Consider the following 24,317-nt stretch of genomic DNA (forward strand, 5'->3'; position numbering starts at 1 on the left):
GTGGAGAGTGGGTTGTGATCGGATCTGACGGTGGCGAGTGGGGGTTTTGATCGGATCTGATGGTGGGGAGGGGATTGTTTCGGATCTGACTGGGGAGAGTGGGTTGTGATTGGATCTGATGGTGGGATTGGGTTGTGATTGTATCTGACAGTGTGGAGTGGGGGGTTATGATTGGATCTGATGTGGGGCGTGTGGGTTGTGATTGAATCTGATGGAGGGGTGTGGGTTTTGATTAGATCTGACGGTGTGGAGTGGGTTTTGATTGGATCTGACGGTGGGAGTGGGTTTTGATTGGATCTGACGGTGGGGAGTGGGTTTTGATTGGATCTGACTTGGGAGTGGGGTTGTGATTAGATCTGACGGTGGGGAGTGGGGTTGTGATTGGATCTGACGGTGGGGAGTGGGTTGTGATTGGATCTGACGGTGCGGAGTGGGTTGTGATTGTATCTGACGGTGGGGAGTGGGTGTTATGATTGGATCTGATGCAGGGGAGTGGGGGTTGTGATTGGATCTGTCTGCGGGGAGCTGGGGTTATGATTGGATCTGACTGGGGAGTGTGGGTTATGATTGGATCTGATGCTGGGGAGGGGGGTTGTGATCGGATCTGACTGTGGGGAGTGGGGGTTATGATTGGATCTGACGGTGGGACTGGGTTGTGATTGGATCTGACAGTGGGGAGTGGGGTTTATGATTGGATCAGATGCTGGGGAGTGGGGGTTGAGACTGGTTCTGACTGTGGGGAGTGGGGGTTTTGATTGGATCTGACTGTGGGGAGGGGATTGTCATTGGATCTGAAGGTTTGATTTGTTTATGATTGGATCTGACAGTGGGGGTCGTGATTGGGTCTGACGGTGGTAGTGGTTTGTGATTGGATCTGACCTTCGGGAGGTGGTTGTGATTGTATCTGACAGTGGGGGTGTGGGTTGTGATTGGATCTGACGGTGGGGAGTGGGGTTTATGATTGTATCTGATGCTGGGGGGTGGGGTTTGTGATTGGATCTGATATTGGGGAGGGGGTTGAGACTGGATCTGACGGTGGGGAGTGGGGGTTGAGACTGGATCTGACGGTGGGGAGTGGGGGTTGTGATTCGATCTGATGCTGGGGAGTGTGGGTTGTGATTGGATTTGGCGGTGGGACTGGGTTGTGATTGTATCTGACGGTGGGGAGTGGGTGTTATGATTGGATCTGATGCAGGGGAGTGGGGGTTGTGATTGGATCTGTCTGCGGGGAGCTGGGGTTATGATTGGATCTGACTGTGGGGAGTGGGGGTTATGATTGGATCTGATGCTGGGGAGGGGGGTTGTGATCGGATCTGACTGTGGGGAGTGGGGGTTATGATTGGATCTGACGGTGGGACTGGGTTGTGATTGGATCTGACAGTGGGGAGTGGGGTTTATGATTGGATCAGATGCTGGGGAGTGGGGGTTGAGACTGGTTCTGACTGTGGGGAGTGGGGGTTGTGATTGGATCTGACGGTGGGGAGTGGGGGTTGTGATCGGATCTGATGGTGGAGAGTGGGTTGTGATCGGATCTGACTGTGGAGTGGGGGTTGTGATTGGATCTGACGGTGGAAGTGGGTTGTGATTGGATCTGACGGTGGGGAGTGGGGGTTATGATTGGATCTGATGCTGGGGAGTGGGAGTTTTGATTGGCTGTGACTGTGGGGAGGGGATTGTCATTGGATCTGACGGTTTGATTTGTTTATGATTGGATCTGACAGTGGGGGTCGTGATTGGGTCTGACGGTGGTCGTGGTTTGTGATTGGATCTGACCTTCGGGAGGTGGTTGTGATTGGATCTGACGGTGGGGAGTGGGGGTTTTGATTGGATCTGATGGTGGGGAGTGGGTTGTGATTGGATCTGACGGGAGTTGGAGTTGTGGTTGTCTCTGTGGGACAAGTTTTGGATCTGTCATTGGAGAGAGGGTTGTGGGTGGATCTGGCAGCTTGGTTTGTTTCATCTGTCTGTGGGGAGAGTTGGATATTTCAGTGGGGGTGGGGCTAGATCTGCGGGAGGACATGGGGGTTTAGTTTCTAGTAGTGGGTTGGGGTAGGATCTGTTGGTGGGAGGGACTGGGGGCCAAATATGTGGAGGCGAGTGGGGATCAGATCTGTCGGGTGTGTTGAAGAAAAAACAGCAGGTCTGGATCTACAGTATCGGGGGTATGGGAAGACAGTGGGTGCTAACCTGGTTGCACTGGCTGCTTCTCTGTGAGTCAATCGTGTCAGGGTTTTGTAACCTTGATGCACCATCAATAACTCACACTGAGACGTAAGGCGAGATATCGGCTTTTATTGACTGGAAGAAGGAACCAGGAGTGAGTGGGGACTATGACCTGGAGACTGAGGCCGAGCGTCAGGCCTCAGATCGCCTTTATACAGGGGCCTGTGGGAGGAGCCACAGGAGCAGTCAGCAGGGGGCATGTCCAGACAGGCACATAGTTCACCACATTCACACCCCCTTTGTTTGAAAGAGTCCCCATGTGGCGACGCTTCTTACAAGTCAAGTCTAGCAGGTGGTCGAATCTGTCGCTGCGATCTACATAGCACCGGCTGTGATCGCATGGATGCCGGCGACATTGGTGATTGCACAGGGGACGGAGGTTGCGCTTGTTCCTGCCCACTAGGCACCGATGATCCCTCACGCATGTGCGAGGCGCCTGGTATAAATGCGTACGAAACGCCTGGTATACAAGTGTCGTGAGGAGTCTGTGTAGGGCCTGGTGAGTACGGTGTCACCTCTGGTGCAGGGTTCATTGTTACCGGAGAGCCTTCAGGGTAGTGGTCTGCTGCACCCGCGGGTGCCAGGTCGCGGATGGAGACCGTGTCCTCCCGCCCATCAGGTAAGACCACGTAAACATACTGGGGGTTCGCATGTAGAAGGTGAACCCTCTCTACCAGCGGGGAGTATTTATTGCTCCTCACATGTCTCCGGAGCAGCACTGGCCCCGGGGACGTCAGCCAAATTGGTAGGGTGGTCCCAGTGACAGACTTCCTGGGAAAAGAGAATAGGCGTTCGTGAGGGGTGGCATTGGTGGACGTACATAACAGAGAGCGGATAGAGTGCAGTACCTCAGGGAGGACCTCCTGCCATCGAGAGACCGGCAACCCTTTTGACTTAAGGGCTAAAAGTGTGGCCTTCCACACTGTGGCATTCTCCCGCTCCACCTGGCCATTACCCCGGGGATTATAACTCGTGGTCCGACTGGTAGCAATGCCCCTAGCTAGCAAGTACTGGCGCAGCTCCTCACTCATAAAGGAGGACCCTCTATCGCTGTGGATATAGCAGGGATACCCGAACAGAGTGAAGAGCTGGCGCAGGGCTTTTATGACGGACGTGGCAGTGGTGTCGGGGCAGGGGATGGCAAAGGGGAACCGTGAGTACTCGTCGATAACACTGAGAAAATAGACATTGCGGTCAGTGGAGGGAAGGGGGCCCTTAAAGTCAACACTCAGTCGTTCAAAAGGGCGGGTGGCCTTGACAAGTTGTGCCGTGTCAGGACGGTAGAAGTGCGGTTTGCACTCAGCGCAAATTTGGCAGTCCCTGGTCATCGTCCTGATGTCCTCCAGGGAGTATGGCAGGTTCCGAGCTTTCACAAAATGGTAAAATCGGGTGACCCCCGGATGGCAAAGTTGTGCATGAAGGGTGTACAGCTGGTCGAGCTGTGTGCTAGCACATGTTCCCCGGGATAGGGCATCAGGCCGGTACAGGATATCAAAGGTGTAGGTGGAGTGTTCTATTCTCCACCGCAAAATCTTATCATTTTTGATTTTGCCCCGCTGTTGGTTGCTGAACAGGAACGCAACCGAGCGCTGGTCGGTCAGCAAGGTGAACCTTTTGCCAGCAAGATAGTGCCTCCAGTGCCTAACAGCCTCCACTATGGCCTGGGCTTCTTTCTCCACTGCGGAGTGCCGAATTTCGGAGCCTTGGAGGGTGCAAGAAAAGAATGCTACTGGTCTGCCTTCCTGATTGAGGGTAGCAGCCAGAGCAAAATCGGAGGCATCACGCTCCACTTGGAAGGGAGCGGTCTCGTCCACGGCATGCATCGTAGCTTTGGCAATGTCGGCTTTAATGCAGCTGAAGGCCGCGCGGGCCTCAGCAGAGAGGGGAAACGAGGTAGACTTGACCAGGGGGCGTGCCTTGTCTGCGTAATGGGAGACCCATTGAGCGTAATAGGAAAAAAAACCCAGGCACCGTCTGAGGGCCTTGAGAGTGGTGGGAAGAGGGAGTTCTAACAGTTCTAACATACGTTCGGGATCAGGGCCAATAACCCCGTTTTCCACGACATACCCAAGTATAGCAAGGCGGGTGGTTCCAAACACACACTTGTCCCTGTTATAAGTAAGGTTCAGAGCTGCGGCCACTTGGAGAAATCGTTGGAGGTTGGCGTCGTGATCTGGCCTGTCGTGACCACAGATGGTGATGTTATCCAGATAGGGAAATGTGGCCTGCAGTTGGTACTGGTCCACCATCCGGTCCATTTCCCTCTGGAAGACAGAGACACCATTCGTGACACCGAAAGGGACGCGCAGGAAGTGATAGAGCCTGCCGCCCGCCTCGAAGGCGGTCCTCTGGGCAGATGGGGAGCTGGTGATAAGCGGATTTCAGATCTATTGTCGAGTACACCTTGTACTGAGCAATCTGGTTGACCATATCCGTGATGCGGGGTAGGGGGTACGCGTCAAGCTGCGTAAACCTATTGATGGTTTGACTATAGTCCACCACCATCCTATTTTTCTGCCCAGTCCGAACAACAACCACCTGGGCCCTCCAAGGGCTTGAGCTTGGCTCAATGATCCCCTCCCTGAGCAGCCGCTGCACCTCCGACTGAATGAAGGCCCTGTCCCCCGCGCTGTACCTCCTGCTTTTAGTTGCCACAGGCTTACAGTCAGGGGTCAGGTTGGCGAACAGCGGTGGGGGAGGGACCTTGAGAGTGGAGAGGCTGCAAGTGGTGTCGGTAGCGCAGCTGTCGGCCTGGTTCTGGATGGGATGTGTGTGTCCGTGTGTGTGTGTGGTCAGTAGCGGGGTATGTGAAGAAGTCCCACAAAACTGAGGATTCCTGACAGTGAGTGGTGGGAGGGGCCCGTCGTATACCATAGTCACACTTTCGAGATGGCTCTGGAAGTCCAGCCCCAATAGCACAGGTGCGCACAGTTGAGGCATGATCAGTAAAGCAAAGTTCCAATATTCTGTGCCTTGCACCACCAATGTCACTACACAACCCACCCGGATGTCTGTGGACTGCGACCCAGAAGCCAAATGGAACCTCCGACTTACCGGCCGCGTTGCAAGTCCGCAGCGTTGCACTGTGTCCGGGTGAATAAAACTCCCAGTGCTGCCCGTGTCAAACAGGCATCTAGTCCTGTGCCCCTCCACCCGGATGTCCATCATGGACCTTGCAAGCTGGTGTGGGGCGCTTTGGTCAAGAGTTACAGTGGCCAGAGATCCGGTAAGCATCGGAGGGCCGGGGGCGGGGCATGCTGACGTCGACAAAGATGGCCGCTCACATCCGGGGCACCCGGTCAGCATTCGAGGGTTGGGGGCGGGGCGTGCTGACGCCGACAAAGATGGCCGCTCACATCCAGGGTACCCGGTAAGCATCGGAGGGTCGGGGGCGGGGCGTGCTGACGTCGACAAAGATGGTCGCCCACATCCGGGCATGCAAGATGGCAGCCCCCACGTTTCACCCGCAGCGCTGCACTCCGCTCGAGGTTGAGACTTACAGACCTTGGCGAAGTGGCCCTGCTTTCTGCAGCTGGAGCAGGTCGCCTCTCGCGCTGGACAGCGTTGTCGAGAGTGTTTTTTATGGCCGCAGAAATAACAAAGCACGGGCTTCTGACGGGCCACAGCCGTGGTCAGGGTCGGGGAGCTCGTGGAATCGCGACTGGCAGCGGCGTTGGCGAATTCACTCCCGGGAGCCGGCGGTGGCGGGGTCTGAGGTGACCACGGAACCGGCGGGGAATCGCGCGACTGGACAGCGTCAGCATTATGCAAAGCAGCTTCTAGAGTGTTGGCCTTCTCGATCGCCGAGCTTAAGGTAAGGTCGGCATTTTCCAGGAGTCGCTGGCGCATGTACACTGACCTCAGTCCCGTCACAAAGGCGTCTTGCACTAGCAGCTCCGCATGCTGTTCTGCCGTGAGCGTCTTGCAGTCGCAAGGTCGGACGAGTGTCTGTAGTGCTCGGAGAAACTCAGCGCACGATTCGCCAGGCCGCTGTTGCCGGGTAGCTAAACGATGTCTTGCGTAGACGGCGTTCACCGGCCGCAGGTACTGTCTTTTGAGGGCGTCCAGTGCCCCATCATAGGTCGGCAGGTCCCGGATAATGGAGTAAACTTTGGGGGTGACCCTCGAGAGTAGGATTCTGTGCATAACGGCGGGTTCAGTTGCATGAACCTCCTCCAAGTACGATTGGAAGCATGCAAGCCAGTGTTCAAAAGCGAGAGCTGCGTCAGGGTCTTGAGGGTCCAAATCCAACCTTTCCGGACGCAAAACGGTTTCCATGTTTTAAAACTTCCAGTCAATAAAATTGATGCACCATCAATAACTCACACTGAGACGTAAGGCGAGATATTGGCTTTTATTGACTGGAAGAAGGAACCAGGAGTGAGTGTCCATCATACTATGACCTGGAGACTGAGGCCGAGCGTCAGGCCTCAGATCGCCTTTATACAGGGGCCTGTGGGAGGAGCCACAGGAGCAGTCAGCAGGGGGCGTGTCCAGACAGGCACATAGTTCACCACAAACCTGTGTCAGCAAGTTGTGGAGGTTGTCACTACATAGATCCAAGTTTGAGATGTGTCTGTATTCAGACCATAAAAGGTTTGAGTATTTGTGAGACACAAAAGGTGACTTGACTTGTGACCTTATCTAATTATGTGGAGCAGGCTCCAGGCAATTGCTCTCTACTACCACTGTTTTTTATATATGTGAAGCTGTTCTACAGTGAACAACTGAGCAGGAGGAGGGGCAGGAAACAATTGTTGGTGCGTGAGGTTCCAAGCAGAAAAGAGCGTCTCCTGCCAGTGTTCGCTGTTGACCTTCGTTTCATTGTTACTTGCAGCTCAGAAGCTGATGAAAGGTGAACTGACAAACCATTTCATCAGCGCATGTAGCTGACTACTGGACGTACCCTGAGCTCAACTAAAGAACTGTTGTTTTCTTGTGCTGATAGGAATTTAGTGACTCTGCTGTCCTGTGCCTTACAGTTAAGTGTGGCAACTTCCCCAGTGTCTGGTTGGAAATGAGCCAACTGATGGTAGTGTAGCAGTTTATACATGTCCCAGATTGCTGCTGGTCTGCACAGTAGCTTTGACAACACATACTGAAACAAAGCAAGCAAGTCCAGTGGGAGGGAAATGGGGGTGGTGGTGAGAAGCTGCATCTCATTGGCGGTGTATATCCTGAGCAGTCAGGCTTTTGTTTTAATCATTGTCACTGGTTGAGCTATCTTGTGAAAGGAGAAATTCTTGCTATGAACCAGGCTTTTTGCCGTACTGTTTGTGATGTTAGGCCTGACTTAAGAAAGTCAGAAATAATGCTGCTGAAGTCTGTTGCAACACGACACAGCCTCAGCAGAGCTTGTGTTATTGGATAAGTAAAACAGGAGCATGGACAAATGATCCAGATCCAAAGTTCAACTCTCAGTACAGCAAACAGAATCAGGTTTGTTATCACCAACGTGTGTCCTGAAATTTGTTAACTTAGCAGCAGCAGTGCAATGCTATGTATAATATAGTAGTAGAAGAAGAAAATAATAAATAAATTACAGTCTATATATAAAATAGTTCAAAAATTGCAAATAAAAATAATATATATTAAAAAGGTGAGGTAGTGTTCAAGAGTTCAATGTCCATTTAGGAATCGGATGGCAGAAGGGATGAAGCTATTTCTGAATCACTCAGTGTGTGCCTTCAGGCTTCTGTACCTCCTACCTGATGGTAACAGTGAGAAAAGGGCATACTCTGGGTGCTGGAGGTCCTTGGTAATGGACAGTGACTTTCTGAGATACTGCTCATTGAAGATATCCTGGGTACTTTGTAGACTAGTACATAAGATGAGGCAGACTAATTTACAACCTCTGTAGCCTCTTTCGGTCCTGTGCAGTAGTCCCTCCATGCCAGACAGTGATGCAGCCTGTCAGAATGTTCTCCATGGTACATCTACAGAAGTTTTTGAGTGTATCTGTTGGCATACCAAATCTCTTCAAACTCCCAATGAAATATAGTCACTGTCTTGCCTTCTTTATAACTGCATCAACATTTTGGGACCAAGTTAGATCCTCAGAGATCTTGACACCAGGAACTTGAAACTGCTCACTCCCTCCACTTTGGATCCCTTTATGAGGATTGGTATGTGTTCCTTTGTCTTGCCCTTCCTGAAGTCCACAACCAACTCTTTTGTTTTACTGATGTTAACTACAAAGTTGTTGCTGTGACACCACTCCACTAGTTGGCATATCTCGCTCCCATACACCCTCTCGTCACCACCTGAGATTCTACGGACAATGGTTGTATCATCAGCAAATTTTTAGGTATTCAAGTTATGCCTATCCACACAGTCATGTATAGAGTAGAGCAGTGGGCTGAACACACACCCATTGTTGATCATCAGCAAGCAGGAGGTGTTATTACCAATCCGCACAAATGGTGGCCTTCTGGTTAGGAAGTCAAGAATCCAATCGCAGAGGGATGTACAGAGGCCCATGTTCTGTAACTTCTCAATCAGGATTGTGGGAATGATAGTACTAAATTCTGAGCTATAGTCGATGAACAGCATCCTGACATAGGTGTTTGTGTTGTCTAGATGGTCTAAGGCAGGGGTCAGCAACCTTTACCACTGAAAGAGCCACTTGGACCCGTTTCCCACAGAAAAGAAAACACTGGGAGCCGCAAAACCCGTTTGACATTTAAAATGAAATAACACTGCATACAACGTTTTGTTTTGCCTTTATGCTATGTATAAACAAACTATAATGTGTTGCATTTATGAAATTGATGAACTCCTGCAGAGAAAACGAAATCACATTTCTGCATGCAACAAAAACATTTTGAACTCCGAAAAAAAGACGTTGGGTTGAAGGTTACTTTTAAGTAAAATACTCAACGTCTATTTGAGTCCTTCTTGTATTTATGAAAAACGCCAAACTTAAATTTGCCGCCAGCAGCAAACCAAAAATAACGTCAGCCAGCTGTCAACCTGAAAAATAAAAGGACTATTTCACTGAACAATGAAAACATATGAATATACGTAAAATAATAGGCAATTAAAATATTTATCATACTTGGTCAGGTTGACTCACACCTGACAATGCAGTCGTATTCAGTAGGGATGGATCGATGCTTAGGGGAGTGACCGGGAAGGATAATGTGTTTTTTTCCTCTCTGAACTCACAGAAGCGTTTCCCAAACGATGTTTGCATTGCGATGATTGCAGAATGTAAATACTCCGAATTTATCATGTCGTGACCTTATTTGAACTCTCTCAAATTGGGGAAGTGAGACATTGTGCCTTTCTGTAAATCTCTGGCAAGCAACGTCAACTTGCGCTCGAATGCCAAAACATCCTCCAACATGTGCAGGGCTGTACGTCCTTACCCCGTTGAAGAGCTGTGTTCAGCGTGTTCAGGTGCGCTGTCATGTCTACCATGAAGAGTAGCTTTTCCAGCCACTCTGGCTGTTCCAGCTCAGGAAAGGTGAGCCCTTTCTGCCCAGGAAAGTTTTCACTTCTTCCAGACACGCGACAAAGCGTTTCAGCACCTCCCCTTTGGACAGCCACCGGACTTTGTTGTGCAGCAGGAGATCAGAATATGCGCTTTCCAGCTCGTCCAGTAACAAACGGAATTGACGGTGATTTAAACTTTTTGCCATTATTTTATTGACAATCTGAATGACAACATCCATTACTTCTGTGCATTCCGGAGGAAATGTTTGAGCGCACGGTGCCTCTTGGTGCAAGATGCAGTGAAAAGTCAGCAGCTTTCTGTCCAGCGACTTCTGCAGTAAAGCCACAAATCCCTTGTGCGTTCCCGTCATATTCGGTGCCCCATCAGTAGCTACTGACACCAGATGGGTGGTCTTTATTCCTTTGGCTCTTAAACAATTCAAGACAGCCTCACAGATGTCCTCCCCCCGTGTTTGGTCTTTTAGAGGTATCAACTCAATCAGTTCTTCCTGTGGCCCGGCAGAGTTTACATACCGGCAGAACAACGCTATTTGTTCAATATCACCTTTGTCTTTAGACTCGTCACAGGCAATCGAGTAGGCCACAGCTGAATTGATGTCTTTAATTTGCTGTCTTGTGATGTCTTCTGCCATTTTTATGGTTCTGTCTTTGACAGTCTTTGCAGAGAGGGGCATATCCCTGATTTTCTGCACAATTTCACTCTTGTTTTTAAAGTCCGTGAATAGATGTTCTGAAATCTTAATGAAAGATTCTTTTATATATTCACCATCTGTAAACTGCTTCCCGTGCCTGACTATTTCCTGAGCGGCAATATAACTGGCGTATGTCGTTGATTTTCCAGACTTCATCCATTTCTGGAAATGATTTTTGCTCAGATCAACCTTCCGCATCAGTTCCGAAACGGCTTTTTTTCTCTCATCTCCATCCGGATATTTTTGAGCAAAGGCTGCGTGTTTATTCTGGAAATGCCTTGCGACATTTGACTTTTTGTTGTTTGCTAGTTTCTCATTGCATATTAAGCATACCGGTAAACCAGTCTCGTCAACAGTGAAAGCAAATGAATCTGTCCACGTATCATTAAACGTTCTGTTTTCTTCAGTCACTTTTCTTTTTTTAGAATTCTCCATAGTTGGCTTACCTTGGATCGAAAAATTAAATCGCGCACTGGCGGGTGTCAGGTATTGGCAGTGGTGACGTATATTAATAGCGATAAAAACACGTTGTAGCGGTGTGCTCACGCAGTCAGTAAACTGCAGTCGAATAACTTTATTCGAACTAAACAGCCTTGCTTTTAAGCCTCCCTCAACCCAGCCCCCATGGACGCAGATGCTGCAAAAGACGCGTACTCACAAACCCCCGTAGGCTATCTCCCTTAGCCGGAATGCTGGCTAATTGTGAGCCGTTTCGGATGTGCCAGGAAATGTGTCGCCACACTTAGATTGTACAAGATCACCATAATCTTCAAATTTAGAATTACATTTCAAAAGCTAACAAACTAACATAAAATACATTTTAATTAAATACTGACCAATTATTTCCCAAAGCCACAGGGAGCCGCAGCACAGAGGTGAAAGAGCCACAAATGGCTCGGGAGCCGCAGGTTGCCGACCCCCGGTCTAAGGCCATGTGAAGAGCCATTGAGATTGCATCTGCTGTTGACCTGTTGTGGCTATAGGCAAATTGCAGTGGGTCCAGGTTGTTGCTGAGACAGAAGTTCAGTCTAGTCATGACCAACCTCTCAAAGCATTTCATCACTGTCAATGTGAGTGCTACTGGGCGATAGTCATTAAGGTAGCTTGCTTTATTCTTCTTTGGCACTGGTATAATTGTTGCCCTATCGAAACAAGTGGGAGCTTTTGCCCGTAGCAATGAGAGGTTGAAAACGTCCTTGAATACTCCCACCAGTTGGTTAGTAATTGAGGATATTTCATTGTCTGTAAAATAATTGGGAATTTAAGTAGAGAAAGTAGTCGTTGTGAGTGCCCTAAGGTGTAACTTTTTAATTGATGTCCTTTAGGGAAGAAAATTCTGTCTGTGGACTCACTTTCAAGGACCCTAAAACACATGTTCTCAGTATTACTTATTGTTTATTTTTTATTTGCACAATCTGTCTTCCTTTGAGCATGGATTGTGTGTCAATCTGTGTAGTTTTTCATTGATTCCATTGTATTTCTTTGTTCTACGGTGAATGCCTGTAAGAAAATGAACCACAGGGTAGTATGTATATGGTGACATATTCATATTTTGATAATAAATTTACTCTGAACTTTCGAACGTGATGCTAGATCCATGGCAACATTGGAAACTCTTGTATTCAACTGGCACATTGACATAAATCCAGGCTCCTGATTTGGCACATTCCTTTAGGGACAACTGTCAGGAGAATAGTCCCAAACACTGGTAAAGAAGCAGCATTAATGTACCCACCAACATCCAAAGTTTGTAAGTTCAGTATCCATGGTGATGGCAGCTGACAGGAAGGGGAGGCCAGAAGCATTTATTTCCATTGATAGCAAAGCCTGTCATGAGAATGCCAAAGACAAAATTGTGATGTTTGCATTGGGCGATCATGACTTGCTCCTGAAATCTTTACCACCATCCACAGCATTTTAGTGCTTAAGTTATCATGTTTCATTTGATCTTCCATTCTGAGACTTGTTGAGAACCTACACTGTCTGCAATTGTACCACACTGAGTGCAGCAAAAAATTATTAAATAAAAATTACTTTTTTTTTCACCTCCACTCCATCCACAGAAACCAGAATTTCACTGTGTCCAACCATTTCAATTCCTATCCCCATATCTGTTCTGACATGGCCTGATCTTCTGCCACGATAAGGCCATGATCAGGATGGAAGAGCAATACCTGGTATTCCATCTAGGTAGCCTCCAACCTGAGGCATGAACATTGATTTCTCGTTATGGTATTTTTCTCCTCCCTCTTCTCTCTTCTGTTCCCCACTCTGGCCTCTTATCTCATTTCAACTGCCTATCGTCTCCCCAAAGCCACTCTCTTTCCCTTTCCCTTTCTCCCATGGACCCATGGTCTCCTCTCAGCATCCTCCTCCTTTGCCTTTTCCACATATCACCCCCCACCTTCCAACTTCATCTCTCCCTCCTCCACACATTTCGCTTCATCTATCACCTTCTAGCTTGTCCTCCTTCTCCTCTTTCTCTCCTCTCCCCACCCCCCAATCTTTTAATTTTGGCATCTCCCCCCTTCCTTTCCAGTTCTTGGCCCAAAACTCTTTTATTTATTTCCATAGATGCTGCCTGACCTGCTGAGTTTCTCCAGCATTTTGTATGTGTTGCTCTGGATTTCCAGCATCTGCAGAACTGCTTGTGTTTAAAAAATTACTTTTTGTATTTTCATCTTTCATGGGAAGCAAAATTGTGTTAACAGTTGATGTGTTAATTCAAGCTGTTAGTGACAGTTTAATACATCCTGCAGGTTGGTGATGGTTTGTTTACTGATTGCAGCAATGTCCAATTTACTAAATTGAACTTGGTGAAACAGGATTCTGTATGCATTCCTAACATTCCTATTAAGCTTTTACCCAATAGAATTAAACTAATATGACGCTCAAACTTGAATTCAAGGATATTTCACCTCTAAAACTGACCCACAAATTTGTTGAATTCTGTGGCAAGTCAGTGGCATCATCTTGCAACAGCTTGCATTTAGAGAGTTATTTATTGTCTTTAACAGGCAAATATCCTGTAACATTGTGGAAGTAGAGAAAAAACATGACAAGCTCCATTGGGAGAGGTATTGTGAACTGCTGGAACAGAATCAAACTCAAGAGTTTAAACATGCTTTAATGTAGTGTGGTGCATTGAGCTGCAGGGAGAAAAGTCAGAAAGTTCGATTCTTCAGTGACTCAACTGTCACCAGTGGTGGGACAGGGATATGTAATATTCAGATATTACATGAATTAAATGCTGTAACACCTAGAATCTAAAACAAGGTTGTAGGTGATATTAACTTTCCACATATTGACTGGGACTTCCATACTGTAAAAGGACTAGATGGGCAGAGTTTATCAAATATGTTCAGGAAAGTTTCCTTAATCAGTACATAGAAGTCCCAATCAGAGAGTTCTTGAGCTGCTAATAGGGAATACAACAGGGCAGGTGACAGAAGTTTGTGTAGGCTAACACTTTGAAACTAATAGCATTATGATCACTAGATGCAAAGTAAATATGGAAAAGTATAGACCTGGTCCATGGGTTGAGATTCTAAATTGGAGAAAGGCCAATTTTGTTGGTATCAGAAAGAATCTGGTAAGTGTGGGTTGGAATGGGCTGTTTTCTGGCAAAAGAGACCTTCAGAAGTGAAATTTTGAGGGTACAAAGCTAGTATGTGCCTGTCAGAATAAAGGGTAAGGTTCAAACATGAGGAAATCTGCAGATGCTGGAAATTCAAACAACACACACAAAATGGTGGAACACAGCAGGCCAGGCAGTATCTATATTCACTGTCAATGTTTCGGGCCGAGACCCTTCATCAGGGTAAAGTTAATAGGTTTGTGAAACCTTGGTTACCTAAACCTTGAGGCACAATTTAAGAAAAAAAAGTGCATAGCAGGTATAGATAGGCAGGTAAGAACAAATGAGGTATTTATGGAGTACGAGTGATGCAAGGGGACACTTAAGAATTAAATCAGGAGGGCTGAAGGAAAGCATGAAGTTACCCTGGCAGACAAGGGGGAGTGGGATTCGACAGGTATGTTAAGAGCAAAAGGGTTGCTAGGGTCAAACTAGTCCTCCGGAAGATCAGAATGTCCTTCATAAATCTAAGTATTTAATACAGGAGATGGGGTGTTATGTTGAAGTTGCATAAGACAGTAGTGAGGCCTAATTTGGAGTATTGTGTGCAGTTCTGGTCACCTACCTACAGGAAAGGTGTTAACAAGGGTGAAAGATTGAAAGAGTGCAGAGAGAATTTAGAAAAATGTTGCTGGGACTGGAGGACTTGAGTTATAAGGAAAGATTGAATAGATTACAACCTTGTTCCTTGGAACGTAGAAGATTGAGGGGTGATTAGAGGTATACAAAATTATGAGGGGTATAGATACGGTAAATGCAAACAGGCTTTTTCTATTGAGTTTGGGTGGAACTACAGCTAGAGGTCATGGGTTAAGGGTGAAAGGTGAAAAGTTTAAGGGGAACATGATGGGAATCTTCTTCATGCAAAAGGTCATGAGAGTGTGGAACAAGCTGCAGCACAAGTGGTGCATGCAAGCTTGATTTCAATGTTTAAGGCAAGTTCCCAAACTTTTTTTTATGCCATGGACCTATACCATTAAGCAAGGAGTCTGTGGGAACCTTTGGTTTAAGAGAAGTTTAGATGGGTACATGTATAGTAGGCTGCAATTTCAAGCATTCAGGCTTGGAGATGCCGAAACAGCTGGGAGGGAAATAAAACAATTTATCTATTTCAACAAATTAGAAACCAGGAAACCAAGGGTGCAGGAAGTGTATTTGGCTGCAGCTCCTCACTAGCTGGTCCCGAAACTGCAGGTGGATTTGCTGTGAAACCTGTACAAGCAGGCAGAGTGCACCTGAGCTAGAACTGGTTTGCTGGAAGGCTTGTTTGAGCTGTGCAGAGCTGGGTACAGGGTTGGGACACAGTAAGCTGGAAGGGAAGGCACATTCTAATTAGAAGAAAAATTTAATCAGTCCAGCAGGCAGTGCAGATAAGGGCACTAAGAACATGAGAGGATGGATAAACTAAACTAAACTCTGTCTATTTTAACCCAAGTTTTAACAGGTCAGGCAAATAAATGAAGAAAGCTGATCAATATTTGAAATTACAGCTATCAGTGTGGCATTGCTATTAACAACCAAGTCATTAACATCTAGTGTATCACTGTGAGTAAGCTTGTAGATGACACAAAAGTTGGTGTTTTGGATAGTGAAGAGGATGGTTTTCAGTAACAGATTATTCGTCAGTTGGGTGGAGCAGTGACATAGGGACTCTAGTCCTGATGTATGAAATGATGCAGTTTGAAGGTGAAATAGGAGGTGACCATATATCATGAATGGGAGTATTGAAGAACAAACGTCCTTGGTTTGCAACTCAAAGAACTCTGACCTTGGCAGCATAAGTAACTGGGTGGTGAAAGTGAGTGGGATGTTTGACTTTGTTATCCAGGGCATAAAATGTAAATACAGGTGGTCTTGGTCCAACTTCATAAAACATTGGTTAGGCCATTGCTGGAAAACTAGTTTCCACGTTGTGGGAAAGATGTGGTTACAGTGCATCCCATGTTGGGATAAAATGTTTATAAAGGGAGATTTGAGTGGCTTGTCTTGTTTTCCTTAGAGCAGGGGTCGGCAACCCTTACCACTGAAAGAGCCATATGTACCAGCTTCCCACAGAAAAGAAAACACTGGGAGCCACAAAACCCGTTTGACATTTAAAATGAAATAACACTGCGTACAACGTTTTTTTTTGCCTTTATGCTATGTATAAACAAACTATAATGTGTTGCATTTATGAAATTGATTAACTCCTGCAGAGCAAACGAAATTACATTTCTGCATGCAATAAAAACATTTTGAACTCCGAAATAAAGACGTTGGGTTGAAAGTTACTACATCGTTAGCCTACCTTGGATCGAAAAATTAAAAGAAATCACACACTGGCGGGTGTCAGGCATTGGCAGTGGTGACGTATATTAATAGCGATAAAAACACGTTGTAGCGGTGTGCTACACGCAGCGCTAAAATAACGACACGGAGTGGTTAAACTGCAGTCAAAGGTAACTTTATTCGAACTACACAGCCTTGCTTTTAAGCCTCTCTCAACCTGCCCCCCGTGGGCACGGATGCTCCAAAAGACACGTACTCACAAACCCCCGTAGGCTATCACCCTTAGCCGGAACGCTGGCAAATTGTGAGCCGGTTCGGATGTGCCAGGAAATGGGTCGCCACAACGTTTTATTTAGATTGTACAAGATCACCATAATCTTCAAATTTAGAATTACATTTCAAAAACTAACAAACTAACATAAAATACATTTTAATTAAATACTCATTTATTTTTCAAAGCCACAGGGAGCCGCAGCACAGAGTTGAAAGAGCCGCGGGTTGCCAACCCCTGCCTTAGAGCATCAGAGTTCGCAGGGGGACCTGACACAACATTATGAGATGCAAAGGGAGATAGAAACTTGTACCCTTGACAGATATGTCATAGATTTAAGATGACTATTTGAGGGTACTGGGGAATTTTTTTCATCTGGGGATGGCTGCAGTCGTGAAAAGGTGGTGGATACACAACTCGCAATGTTTAAGAAGCATCTGGACAAATGTATGAATTGACAAGAGGTAGTATACTACAACCATAATGCTGGGAGTGAGTTTGGTGTAGATACTTGATGACCAACATAGAAATGATAGCCCGAAAAGTCTGCTTCTGTGCCATATATTTTGTAGTTCAGAAAAATGCATGTTATCTTACTGAAACTTATGATTTCCTAATGGGATGACAGGATAGATGTCGATATTTCCTAATGGGAGAATCGATCACAAATGAGGTTTAATGTTCTGGGAGCAGTCATTTAAAACTGACCTGAGTAGGAACAGCCTCTCACAGAGGGTGATGAATCTTCAGAATTGTCTGCCCCAGAGGTTTGTGGAGGCTGATACATTGGTTGTATTTAAAGAGGGGGTTGGTGTTTTGAAAGATCAGGGATTGAAGGCAATGGGGAGATGAGGGCTACGATAGATCAGCCATGGTCACATTAAGGGACCAATAGGCCAACTCTTGTTGTCCCTAACCTTGGATTAGGTAATGTATATTTTGTGACATTGCTGGTGAAGCAGGCATTTATTCCTTATCCATGACTGCTACTGAACCAAGAGAAATATTTAATTTCCATTCTACTGTTGGTCTGGAGTTGCACATCAGCCAAACAGATTGTTACAGCAGGGATATTGTTTCTCAGCCCTCAGATGTTCTCTATGTCTGCACAGTGGCTGCAGAGGAATTAGGAGGGAGTCTGAGAAGTATCTACCCCATCCAAGTCATGCAGAATAACATTGAGAAAGGCAGACCAGAAAAAGCATTAACCAAAGGCGGGAAGGAGAGATTTATTTGATAGACTCAGACTTGTGTTTGTTTCCCTTTCCTTTTTGGCAGCTCTCTAAGCAACACCGTAGCATTGTTATCAATTGTGATCCAAGTTTACTTCTAACTCTGTATTTTGATAGTGTTCCATGCTTTCCCAGCAGCGGTGTAATGTTGAAGTTGTGTTACATTACAGAATGTGGAAAAAGAAGATAAATACATTAGAAGTCTTGAACATAAATTCAATTGTTCAGCAGTGTGGAGGATTGAATTCAAGAGCTGAAAGGTAATGTTGCAGCTCTATGAAACCCTGGTTACACCATATTTGGAATATTGTGTTCAGTTCTGGTTGCCTCATTATAGGAAGATTTAGAGAGAGAAAGAGAGAGAGAGAGCGAGCAGAAGCGATATACCAGGGTGATGGTTGGTCTAGAGGGTATGTCTTATAAAGATAGGTTGAGCAAGCTAGGTCTTTTTTCTTTGGAGCAAAGGAAGATGAGAGCTGAGTTAATAGAGGTGTACCGAATAGAGGCATTGATCAAGCGGATAGCCAGAGACTCTTCCCAAAGGAGGAAATGCAAGGGAACATAATTTAAATGATTATAGGAAAGTATAGGGGAATGTCAGAGATATAATAAGTTCTTTGCACAGAGTAGTGGATGCATAGAATGTGCTGCCAGAAGTGGAGATAGAAAAACAGAGGGGTATAAGGAAGGAGGGTTTGATTGATGAAGGTTTTGCATTCTGTCTCGCTGTTCTTTTGCTTATTGATGATGTGTGGTTCAGACTTTGTCAAAAAGTTGGTTAAGTTGCAAGAGTTGGTTTACTGGCATTTGTCCTGTTCTGCCCTGGACTTGTAATATGTGAGCTATAACCTACAGTGATAGTGTTTTCTTTATCAATGTTGTGGTTAGTGTTTCCTAGCTTCTCAGTACATGTGCCATCATTGTATTTTTCGCACTGTGCAAAACTAATGCTTTCCTTTGAATCCTTCATATTCACATTTCCTGTGGAAATGTGTTGCGGTATTTACAGCTGCAGTTTGTTGATGTTACAACTAGGCATACAGTTGTGTTAGACTGTAGAGTGTTGTTTCACTAACTTATTTCATACCTGAACGTCAAAGGGAAAAGCTTTCTTTTCTTGTCTGCCTCTCCACAGCATTGCCAAGTTTCTCAGGAATGCATTTGCTTCATTGAACTCCCAACCTCATGATTGTAACCAGAGCAGATTTGTGAATAGCTCTTCAGTCTTTGCAGATCTCATATTTCCCAAGTTCACACCTCATCTATAAGTGCTCACTAGTCTCAAATTTGCTGACACCAGCAAGCTCCTTTGCACCTCATACATAGTGTCCTGCCCTTGTCATGGGCTTTCTTTCTCATAATTTGCTTTTGCCCTTTTCCATCTTGAGTTTTGTTGCATATTTCATTTCCTGTAACCAACAAAAATAATTTACTTTCATTGCTTTAACATATGATTTTGTAATGTCTGATATCCTTTGCCCTTGTATTTTTAATTCATCGCCTCTGAGTAATCTAATGGCAAGCTGTGCTACTCCAGTGTTAGAATGTTCTAACCCGGACTCTGAAGTTTGGATAAACAATCTGTAGTTACATGACAACTGGTGTACATAACATACCATAAAGCGTGCAATGCTAATTCATGGTAGCAGTGCTATTCAATTTTGAATTTAAAGCAGATTCTGGAGCTTGGAACTGGCTGCAGTGTACACCAACATGATCTGTCACCCCTTGGTCCAGTGTATCCTTCAGTCTGCCATTGCTGGAGGATCAATCCACAGAATGAAGTGTACAGATGGAATGTAGGGAGCAGCTCTAGTTGCACCTCAAAATGAGTTGTCAACTTGGTAAAGCAGAATGGCAGCACAAAATAAACTTAGCTGAGCAATCTCACACCAATGAATTGGATTAGAGTTTTGTACTTCTGTCACAGCTGATCATGAATGCTGATGGGCAATTTGAAAATGCCCATTTTCAACAAAGGCAAGTCCCAATGCCAAAGACCAGGCTTGAAGCATTTACAATCATTTTTAGCCACATCTGCTTTGATTTCCTCCTGAAAATCCACACCATCACAGAAGCAAATTCGATCCATCCCAAGTGATGAGAGTAAAAGCAGTAAATACGGCAAAGCTTTGGGAATGTGCAGTTATATAGGCTGTAGTGCTTAAGGTTTGCACTCCTTTAGCCAAGAAAGCTAGTACTGTTACAACATTGGCATCTGTCCAATATTGTGGAACATTAACCAGGTATGTTTTGTTCCTCAAAAGTGGGACTCATCCATTTGGGCTAATTATCACTTAAACTAATCAGTCAGCAGAGTGCTGAAAGCAACTGAAACGATGACTAAAGTCGCCAACATGTCATCAGACAACACTCACTTGTAATAACCTGCTTGTTGGTACTCATTTTGGGTTTTATAGGCCAGAGTTAGACCAAAGAGCTAAGTTCTGGAGCTGTGGGGAAAAGGACTCAAATCTGCTTAAGGCAGAATTTTAAATTACCAAGGAGGTCAGATAAAACAAAATGGCATCTATGGTGAACATCTCGTATAGCCAAAGGTGATTTCAAATAAAATAAAGCCCCATTTTTGGAAGTTTGTGTATTATTATTATTAACTATTATTAGAAAATTGCTAGAAGTTTACATCATAGGTCAACATAGTTTGTAATTAGTGTCAAAATGTTGAGCTTTGGAGTAGGAATTTTGTTGGGTAGGGTCTAAACCCTGTTGACAGTCAATAATAAATAGGTGCTGTGGAATGGGCAGTTAGAGAAGAGATCTGGGCAGACTTGGTGAGGATAAAAGATGAAGGAGTTTAAAATCGGTTAGAATTTTATTGTTGCACATTAGGAACAGTGAACATTGCATGGGTCAGTATAATTTCAGACATGAGTAGCAGTGTTTGGCATCTTAAGTTTATCAGAGTATAGACGGTTAATGCAAGCAGGCTTTTTCCACTGAGGTTGGATGAGATTAAAACTTTAGGTCAAGGGTTAAGGGTGAATGGTGAGATATTTAAAGGAACATGAGGGAAACTTCATTCAGAAGGTGATGAGAGGATGGAACAAGCTGCTAGCGTAAATGGTGAGTGTGAGTTTCATTGCAACATTTAAGAAGTTTGGATAAGTACATGGATGGAAGGGGCATGGAGGGCTAAGATCCAGGTGTAGGTCAATAGGACTAGGCAGAATAATAGTTTGGCATTGACTAGATGGGCCGAAGAGCTTGTTTCTGTGCTGTAGTGATCTAGTTCTATAAGGTGACAACTGGGCAGGATTGGCTCTAAACTAAATATAATAAAAAGAGGATATTTTGGTTACAGCTGCTCTCTCTCCTTCACCCAGGCACCACAGTGATGTCATGAGATGATATTTTGCTTCTGACTGACTTAAAATAAGCCTTACTAATACTTCAGACTAATCCTCCAGTACAACCATATTACCAAAGCTTCCTGAAAAGACCCGATAACAATATTCAAATAAAACATCAGGCATCATCAATCAGTAACTTCAGGGCATCTTAATTAGTCTCTGCAGTATTACTGTGATAATATCAAAAAATATTGGCATTGATGTACTTTGGAATTTCCTTGTGATGGGGAAAGTCAAATAGGCTTGTTGGGTTAATTTGTGGTGGACGATACTGTCTGGCTACAGGTGGACCACTGTTAGTCTGGCCTCTACCCTTTGATCTGTTTGGCAGCAGGTTACTATCAACTCCTCCGTTTCTATAAGCCTCAGAGATACCTATATTCATCCATTTCTAGTCTTTTGCTTCCTAATTTTCATTATTCTATGCGGGGTATCCTTAATCTGAACTGGTCCTAAACCTGTAAGTATCTCTGCCTCACTTTATTCACGTAAAGGTCTCTTAGAACCTACGCCTTTGTCCAAGCATTTGGTTATGTGTTTTATTAGCTGTAGTGATTCATCATTTGGTGATTCTAACATTTAGTAATGTGCTGTGCACTTTCTTGCCAGGTTCAACAATGGCTTCCGTAACTTCGAATGTGGATTCGAAAGCAGAACTCACTTCATTACTGGAACAGTGGGAGCGAGAGAATAGCAGCGAGCAGAATGTTATTCCTGTGCTGACCAAGTAGGTCAAAACTTTTTTTTAATTCTAGAAAGGACAATTCTAAAGGTCTTCCTTAAAACAATCTACAAGATGTTTCAAGTTGAATTGTTTGGCACAAATTGGAGAAATTGATGCATATTGTGGAGGTATGCACTTACAGAATTTATCGGAAATGAATGCCCATGGAAGAATGCTGTGTTTGAAGAGAGCACTAGAGAAGAGGATGAGAATTAAAATGGGAGCTTTATTTGTAACTTTTATTCATGGGTTGAGATATTCAAGGCAAGCTAAATATTTGGCATTGATGAGGTTCATGAGAATGATCCTGAGAATGAAAGGTATGAGGAGTGTTTGATAGCTCTGAGGCTGTACTTGCTGAAGCTTACAAGAATGAGGGGGTTCTCAGTTGAAACCTGGCAAATATTGAAAGGCTCTAAAAAGAGTGGATGTAGAGAGGATGATTCCAATTGTGTGAGAGGCTAGGACCAGAAGGTACAATCTCAGAATAGAAGGACATCCCTTCAGAACAAAGATGAGGAATTTCTATGGCCAGAGGGTGATGAATCCATGGAATTCATTGCCACAGATGGCTGTGAAGGCCAACTCGTTGGATATATTTAAAGCGGAGGTTGATCAGTTCGTGATTAGTGAGCACATAAAAGGTTATGGGGAGAAGGCAGGAGAACGAGGTTGAGATGAATAATAAATCAGCCATGATTGAATGGTGGAGCTGACTTGATGGACCAACTAGTCTAATTCTGCTCCTATGTTTTATTTATTGTCCTTGAAGGTGATAGGTAGTGTCGTGCAATATTGGGTAGATAGTGACCCAACAATGATAAATATTTCTTGAGTCATGATGGTATGTGTAAGGGATTGTGGAGATGGTTGCTCATGTATGATAGCTTTACTTATCCTTCTATCCCTTGATGGTCTTGAATTTCAGGGTCTATTGAAGAAGCTTTGGTGAATGTGGTGCAGGGAGAAATCTCTAAAGTAATGGAATATGTGCCTTGCAGCAGATTACTTTGTTTCTGATCTTGTCTTGGAGATCAGTCGCATGGGTGTGAGCAGAATAATGCATTGCACCCTTGGCTACTCTGCTTTTATTTGTGCCGGGAATGTTTGATGCTAGCAGTGTCAAAAGTAGAAAGTGTCAGTAAAATCTGTCACAATGAGCACAAAACTTCTTTATTACATACACCATTAGCTGTTCAAATTAAAGGCAATGTGAAAGTTGGAGTTACTGGAGCCAATAGTGTGGAAGAGCTGAATTAATACACAGCATTAGAAGTAATATCTGCAGTGCTTTTTAGAGGAAACACATACAAATGTTATTTAACTGTCTTCTCTCAGACTTGGTGCCAACTCTCTTCCTGTCTTAATTATAGTTTTTTTCTCGATTGTACTGGGAGGTGGGAGAGAATAGCTAATAGAGGGGACGTAGTTTTAAGCAGGTTAGAGTAATGTTTAGGGGGATATCGGGATAAAGTTTTTTTTTAAAGAGTTTGGTAAGTGTGTGAAATGCCCTGCCTGGAGTGGTTATAGAGGCAGATAAATTGGGGACATTTTCTTAAACTTCAATAGGCTCATGGTGATAGAAAAATGAAGGGCTGTGCAGGAGGGAAGGGTTAGATTGCTCTTGGAGTAGATTAAGAGATTGGCATATCGCTGGCCAAAAGACCTGTACTGTGCTGTAATGTTCTAGTTCAAGAAGCAAAAAAACTTTTTACCTTTAAATGGCTGCAATCACAGAGATTGAATAGGTTTCAGGTGCAAAAGTTTTGTGGCATTAATATCCCTGTTGATTCCTTGCAGGATTTCAGACCTCATTGAGAAAGAGACTGAGGAATACCATAAGGCTGACCCTGACCCCTTTGATGATAGGCACCCAGGTAAGAGGGACCATTTCTAGTTAAGCAAACTGATCTCTAAAAGGCCAGATCTGCACCAGGAAAAGAACAATGTATGAGGAATATATAATAGTACAGTTCTGTTGCTTGGATTCTTGGCTGGGCCTAATTAAGCAATATACACACAGGAACTTCCTCCAAATTGTGACAAGTCTCTGGAGTTCTCTGCTCAGGAAAGCTGATCATTAAGGAAGAGCCAGGGTGACTTTAAAATGAATTTTAACATCTTAAATTAAATATACAGAAGGAAAGTGAATTTTGTGAGGCTTTGTGATGGTTATCAGCAATATTAACTGTTAAACCATACTTGCGTAGCACATATCCTAATTGCAAATGACAACTTGATATTTCTCTAATAAGGTTAAAAGCATAGAGGCTTACGGACCTTGATCACATGACAGCCAAATTCATTGAATGATGGAAGTGTTAGAGGGCCGATCTGCCTATTACGCAAAAGAGAAAAAATCCACTTTGATTAGTCTTTGGCAGATCATTTTTAAGCTAAGAACTATTTGCAGGTTTTGGAAGTGTTCGCAATCTATAGAA

At 44.8% G+C, this 24,317-nt stretch overlaps 2 protein-coding genes across 5 annotated transcripts in view; one reads left to right on the forward strand and one right to left on the reverse strand.

Annotated features, from left to right (window-relative positions):
- LOC132377945 (DDB1- and CUL4-associated factor 1-like) overlaps positions 1 to 24,317 on the forward strand; it is a 98,757-nt gene that overhangs the window by 11,365 nt on the left and 63,075 nt on the right. For all 3 annotated transcript variants that reach the window (XM_059944451.1, XM_059944453.1, XM_059944454.1), the window contains exons 2-3: positions 21,762 to 21,879; positions 23,677 to 23,753. In XM_059944451.1, coding sequence (XP_059800434.1) covers positions 21,770 to 21,879; positions 23,677 to 23,753 — 187 coding nt within the window. In that variant the 5' untranslated portion in view covers positions 21,762 to 21,769. The remainder of the gene's footprint in view (positions 1 to 21,761; positions 21,880 to 23,676; positions 23,754 to 24,317) is intronic.
- LOC132377946 (uncharacterized) lies at positions 1,462 to 6,919 on the reverse strand. Of its 2 annotated transcripts, XM_059944456.1 has the most exons (3): positions 5,278 to 6,919; positions 4,291 to 4,487; positions 1,462 to 2,994 (listed from the first exon to the last, which is right to left on the reverse strand). In XM_059944456.1, exons 1-3 carry the CDS (start codon positions 6,499 to 6,501, stop codon positions 2,496 to 2,498), a joined length of 1,920 nt encoding a protein of 639 aa, XP_059800439.1. In that variant the 5' UTR covers positions 6,502 to 6,919; the 3' UTR covers positions 1,462 to 2,495. The 2 variants fall into 2 exon arrangements, with proteins under 2 accessions (XP_059800439.1, XP_059800438.1); XM_059944455.1 differs by having other exon boundaries at positions 1,462 to 4,487; positions 5,278 to 6,914.

The sequence above is a fragment of the Hypanus sabinus genome, chromosome 19, assembly GCF_030144855.1.
Source record: "Hypanus sabinus isolate sHypSab1 chromosome 19, sHypSab1.hap1, whole genome shotgun sequence".
Lineage (NCBI taxonomy): Eukaryota > Metazoa > Chordata > Chondrichthyes > Myliobatiformes > Dasyatidae > Hypanus > Hypanus sabinus.